The 6,281-nt window shown below is 39.6% G+C and overlaps 1 protein-coding gene across 1 annotated transcript in view; it reads left to right on the forward strand.

Annotated features, from left to right (window-relative positions):
* LOC136577451 (putative methyltransferase DDB_G0268948) overlaps window positions 1-6,029 on the forward strand; it is a 42,121-nt gene extending 36,092 nt beyond the window's left edge. Inside the window, exons 2-6 of the mRNA XM_066577353.1 lie at window positions 225-388; window positions 482-695; window positions 1,333-1,433; window positions 2,486-2,623; window positions 5,802-6,029. Of these exons, the coding sequence (XP_066433450.1) occupies window positions 225-388; window positions 482-695; window positions 1,333-1,433; window positions 2,486-2,623; window positions 5,802-5,889 (705 nt within the window). The 3' untranslated portion in view covers window positions 5,890-6,029. The remainder of the gene's footprint in view (window positions 1-224; window positions 389-481; window positions 696-1,332; window positions 1,434-2,485; window positions 2,624-5,801) is intronic.
* Window positions 6,030-6,281: the final 252 nt, after the last annotated feature.

Here is a 6,281-nt window from a genome sequence, read left to right on the forward strand (position 1 = left end):
ATGGTATATATTTCTGGCAAGTATTTATCATTGTGGATTCCTGATGGATATATTAATGATGCTCATATGTAAACAGACAATTCTATAGAAATACACCACAATATTTTCAAATTTGTCCAAAAAATGATTGTATGCACCTACCATATACAGCTGCCACTATAATCAGCACTGTGTATGTGGAAAGAATTTCAGCTTTACTAATTGCATTCTGCACTTTTCTATAGCGCAATGGGCAGCCTCTTGAGATGGCGGTCGATGGTGGATGTGGGACTGGACGATATACTATACCTCTAGCTCCTCACTTCAAGAAGATCCAGGGAATAGACATCAGTGAATCCCAAATAAATTTGGCTAATCAATATAATTTATTGGACAATGTGTCGTACATGTGAGTATTACACTGGATCTACCCATCCTGCTGATGCTACTGAGGATTAGATGACATTAGTTCCTCTGGCAATCATCTCTGTTCCGTCTACAGGGTGGCACCAGCTGAGAAATTGCCAGCAGAGAATAATTCTGTGGACCTGGTGAATGCTGGTCTTGCTGCTCATTGGTTCAAAGTAGACAAATTTGCTAGTGAAGCAGCTCGAGTACTAAAGAAAAAAGGATGCTTGGCTCTACATGGCTTTTACCCAACCAATAAGATTGAATACAAAGATTTGTCACATGACCTGACTGTAGTAATGTCAGAGGTAATGATGATGCTTATCCTTTCAGTCGCATCCGACCCTCGGTCACTCCATAGATCAATGTTCTACACTCATTTTTATCTTCCACGGCTTCTTTCAATTCCGCGATTGACATGGTGGTGGCCTTGATTGTATCTAGCCATCTTGTTCTTTGTGGTCCTGATCTTCTCTTCCCACCTACATTTCCAAGCATAAGTACTGTTTCCAGTGAGTTAGAGCGCATCACATGTCCAAAAAAAGAGAGTCGCTGTTTCATGATTTTGCCCTCTAGTGATATTTTCGGTTTCAACACAATCTAACACTACCTTGTTCATTGTCATTGCAGTCTAAGGTATCTGTAGCATTCTACTCTAGCACCATAGTTCAAATGCATCAATTTTCCTTCTGTCTGTTTTTCTGAGCGTTCAGCTTATGTAACCATACACCCTTATGGGAATTAAAGGTAATGATAGTAAGGTCTAATAAGTAACTTGAAAATAAACTCCAAAGTCATCTCCACATGGGGTTGTCTTCACTGTCACTTTGGGATCCTGTCATAATAGGGCCTTGTTATTAAATTAGAGTTTTGACCCAATGAAAAGAACACATAAAATGCATTTATTATTTTTTGTAATTATTATTTTTATTTATTTTTTTGCAGGTGTGGGATATTTTGCGTCCTTACATTGACAAAGACACAGAGCACATATTTTGTCAGTACAAAAGTATATATGAGGCTATTCCACAAAAAGACAAACAATTGTAAGGTTTTTTTTTCCTATTTTGTGTCCACTTCTCCTTTGTGTGTACAGATTCTGCCACTTGTCCTTAAAATTGCCATCTAGAAATAAATTGCAAAGGGGAAAAGGAAGGTCAAAATCTGAAAATTTCCTGCAAAACAATAAGCACCTTTCTGCTACATGTAGATAGGGTTTTAAAAATGCCATCCACACATACTGTGCTCTAAATCATCATAGATTTTAAGAGCAGAAGCTGCACCAAACATGCCCCTCACTTCCATTATATCTAAACTTACCCTTAAAGTGGCCAATCAAATAAGTCACATTCACCTTACTGATCATCCACAGCTGCCATTCCAATGCTTCCTGAGTAACCTGCTGCTCTCTACTTACCGGTTCCTCCTGCTATGGACATGTGATTGCTGCACAGACGCACTAATTGCAGTGGTGACCATCCACAGCCATTGATTGGCTGCAGCTGTCAAATGCCTATGTTGAGAGGGACCAGGGAGTATAGTCTGGCAGGAAGTATCAGAACAGGAACAGCAGGCCAGCAGTAAGGTGAATATGACTTATTTTATTATTTTAAACAAATACAAGCCCTTTTTAAACATTCTAATTATCAGAACAGCTCCTTCAAAACACAATGAACACAACAACACTGGTGCTGCTGAAAGAACACAGCAAGAACTGCTGTCTTGTCCTTTTCGTTGGAATTGCATATTAAGGGCGCCTACCCACTGGCGTTGCCGATTTTCGTGCGTGAAAAACGCAGCGTTTTTGGTGCGTTTTTCGCAGCTTTTTGGTGCGTTTTCCGTTAATTTCCATTGACATTCATGGGTGCATTAAGAGAAAAATAAGGACACATACGCAACTGACAGTTCCTATGTGAAAAATTGCAACGGACCGAAAAAAAAAACGCAAATGGACAAGAACACATTCTATACTAATTGCTTTTCAGAAAAAACGCAAAGGAAAAAAAATCGCCAGTGGGTAGGCGCCCTAACTGCAATATCCAATTTTGTGAACTTTGTCAGATAAACTATATCCTAAGCACATATTCTTCTCTTGCAGGATCACAGATATACCGGTCAAATTTCAGATGTCCATTCCTGAAATTATGGGACTTATCCAATCAATTTGTTTCTATCTGATATTTCTAGAGAAAGATGTGAAAGGAGCAGAACAACTTCTACAACAGACAGAGAAAAGGTACAGTATAAATACGTTTCTGTTCCATCGTGGTAGTAGACAACCAAAGAGAAAAGGAGTGCAAGATCTATTACACAGCTGACACCAATAGTGCTGATGGACCCAGATGAACCTGGAGTAAAAAACATACATGTATTCAGACAAATGTGCTAAATAGAAACACATAATGAGACTAGAAATTGTAAATATATAACGTAAACTATAAAGATACAAAAAACAGAGAATTATTGCCATTTGCTATCCTGTATGCATATACTGCCCACATTATTGGACTGTACTAAAAGTTTCATTCAATCATAGCAGACTTTGTTTTTTTAATAGGAAATACAGATACAGTACATGCTCTCTTTCAAAGTATATAATTGACCAATAACATCTTTTCCAGGGGTCATCATTCAGTATTTTACATCCACACTCCTAGTGGCAGTACAGGGTCATTAGTACTATGAAAATAGTAAGTGGTATAAATAAAAATACCAACACACCCCAAAAAGCAACACACAGGCACTCACAAAAAGCTTGTATCTAAAGCTGTTTTCACGTCCGTACAGCACATGAGCACTAAGGTCAGCACGGACGCAGGGTGATGATAACCATGACTGTAGAAAGTCGACTATTGCACTGAAGCCTAGTGCGCACCACAACGAAGTAAGTAACCCAGAAGTAGGCCCATGCGACACCAGAATACAACACTCCGCACGGGGACAGGGAATGTACATACGGTAGCAGCCACACACCACGATATGCGGGATGGTAGCACCACTCCAGGGGGAGAGAAGGAAGCCTGACCCTAACCCAGCAGGGAGGGCGATGGGTCTCTGCCTAAAGCGGGGGCATCGCCTCTATAAAGGCGCAGCGGTCTTCTTTCTGAGCCCTGATTGTCCCTATAGGAATCCCTGAGGAGATGCACCGACATGCAAAGCAAAACAGAAATGAATAGTAACAAACTGAAAAGGAACCAGCAGCTACTTATCTGCATGTTGTAAAATGCCCAGCAGAGCAGAGCTCCAAACTCCAAGTTCTCCACAATGGAACGGAATAAGCAGGACTGGTCACTACAAGTGAGAGTAATCTCTCTTCTTCTTGTTTTTTGTCTGTCAATTTGCACTTGTGTTTGTCTACTGTGGAGGATCTGCAGCCAGAGACTCTGGTGTAATACCCCTCCACAGCTTCTTTCCAATAAGCCCTACGTGTGTGTGTTTTTTAGTAAGAATTATTAAAGCATTATGGTTTTAAAAAAGTCTTGTCTGTGAACAGCGATACCAAATATGTGTATTTGTTTTATTATTTAGATACTTTTATCATAAATATGCCAAAAGGTTTTTCTTTTAAACTTGTATTACTTTCTTTTTTTTTTTTAACAATTATTAAACTTTTTAAAACTTAGGCCTCATGTCCACAGGGAAAATAAGAATTAAAATCCGCAGCGTTTTTCCCGCACGCCGATTTGCACCCCATAGGAATGCATTGACCACCCACGGGTGGATAAATACCCGTGGATGGTATTTAAAAGTGAATTAAAAAATTTCTGGACCATGAAAAAAAATGGACATGATCCATTTTAGTGCGGATCACGCGTGCGGGAGCACACAGAGCACATAGCTCAATTGATCTCTCGCATGAAAAATAAAAGACAATTACAGTGCATCCACACTGCATCCGCAGGCCAAATCCGCATTACAAATCCGCAGCGGATCTGAAATTCCCCGTGGACATGAGGCCTTATTTTTCCTTTTTTTTTTAGTCCCCAGAGGGGACAAGTATTTGCAATCCTTTGATTGCTCCTGCTGTATGATGTAATGCCATAACATTACATTATACAGTGGTCTGACAGGTATTCTATCAAGCTATGTCATAGGCATGGCTTGATAGGCACTCTGCAATAACAGCCCTGGGGCCTTTCAGAAGGCCCTCAGCTGGCATGACAACCATACAGCAACCCGCGATCTCATCAAGGAGGGTCCGTACAGGACCCCCGTACATTGGCCAGGGCACTGAAATGCTGCTGTCAGAATTGAGATATGCATGAACTATCTTTCTGCTTTTAAAGTTTTTTTATCTTCCATGTTTCCCTATGGAGCCTTCTTTTTATCACATCATAAAGCACAATTTTCGTAGTATGCATTTTTAACATTAGAAAGTCCTATTAACTTTTGCACAAGAAAATCGGAAATGGCAGCAATGTTTTTGTGAGAAAAAGCAGTGTTGACGTTCCAAAATTGCGGGAAAAAAGTTGCGATTTTCTCGTGGCCATATCGCGATTGCCCGTGTGAATCCACCCTTAGAGAGTACCCCAGGTTCCTGCGTGAGTACGTCCTAATCGGGGCGATACACTCACCATTGAGGTAGGGACGTTCACATTTTAGAGTCCTATGGGAATAGTACCAGTTTACTTTATTTTCTCTTTACCATTAACTGTTTGTTTTCCAGGATCTGTGGTGTTAACAGTTTCCGTGCGCTTATTTCAGAAATACAGTTACCACATGTTGGCAGCTGGCATGATATATGGATGGTTCCACAGGCTGCTATTTTAGTATTTTGGCCGAACAGAACAACACAGTTAACTATGCAATTCTGTCTGAAATTGGAATAGAGACCTACTAAATGGATATCTGAGCTTGCAGCCTGGGTCTCTGCTTCAATAATACCAGTAGCAGCCTATAGAGCCCTTCAGGGTTCCGTCTGGATGTAGGTTTCCAGTATTCATCATTGTTTGTAATATTTCTTATGATTTTATTTAGAAAATTTCAATATTTTGGCATATGCATCTTTTTTCTTATTGGTTTTGTAACATCAGATATACTAGTAACCTATAACCGTCCTAGACCACCATGATAATGGATATCAATATTAATCCTATTAATCACCCTAAATTACCACAGATACTAGGTTAACCGTTAAATCCCTTTAGACCACCAGGGACCTACTGTATAGATATCACTAACTCCTAAACCACCATATGCAAATCTTCCCATTTTGGGTATAGTAGAATGACAAGAATATTGCCGTATGTTGAGGAAAAACGGGCAGTAAAAAACATCTGATTGTACAATACTTTGTGTCAAAAACTGTGTAGAGAAAGAGAAAGAGTATTTTTTAATGGAAGACTTGTATAACACTAGGGAGTTTAATAAAGGTTTTAACATTATTTGCTGTAAAATATCCTTATTTGTTACAGATTTCAAGACATACTTGGAGAGAACGCTGATTCTGCCCAGCTCACCATGCATGTGAAACACTACTGTGTCCTTGCTTGCAAAGATTAAGTGGAAGCTCACTTTTCAAACAACTTGTACTTGATACATGATAGCCAGTGTGATAATTAGTAGAACTGCTTTTATTTTTTTTAATCTAAAATGATATTTTTGTGCTGAAAAAAAATAAATCACCCTGAAGGTGTGTCTCCTTACTTGTAGCTTGCTATCCACTGCCTGCTTTCAGTTGATTGACAGGAGACATGCAGACCTTGGAACAGGGGTGGGGGAGGGAAATGAATTATTATTGAAATATAGAGAGAGCAAAGCAGATGGGAGAGGAAGAAGAGACTCACATAAATGCTGCCTGCAAGCTAATTGTAAGCCACTTTTACTGTGATTTAGCTACAGAAATTATAACTCCAGTGCCCAGTCTTCCTGTACTCTGTAATACAACATGATTC

Source organism: Eleutherodactylus coqui, chromosome 8 (assembly GCF_035609145.1).
Source record: "Eleutherodactylus coqui strain aEleCoq1 chromosome 8, aEleCoq1.hap1, whole genome shotgun sequence".
Classification (NCBI taxonomy): domain Eukaryota; kingdom Metazoa; phylum Chordata; class Amphibia; order Anura; family Eleutherodactylidae; genus Eleutherodactylus; species Eleutherodactylus coqui.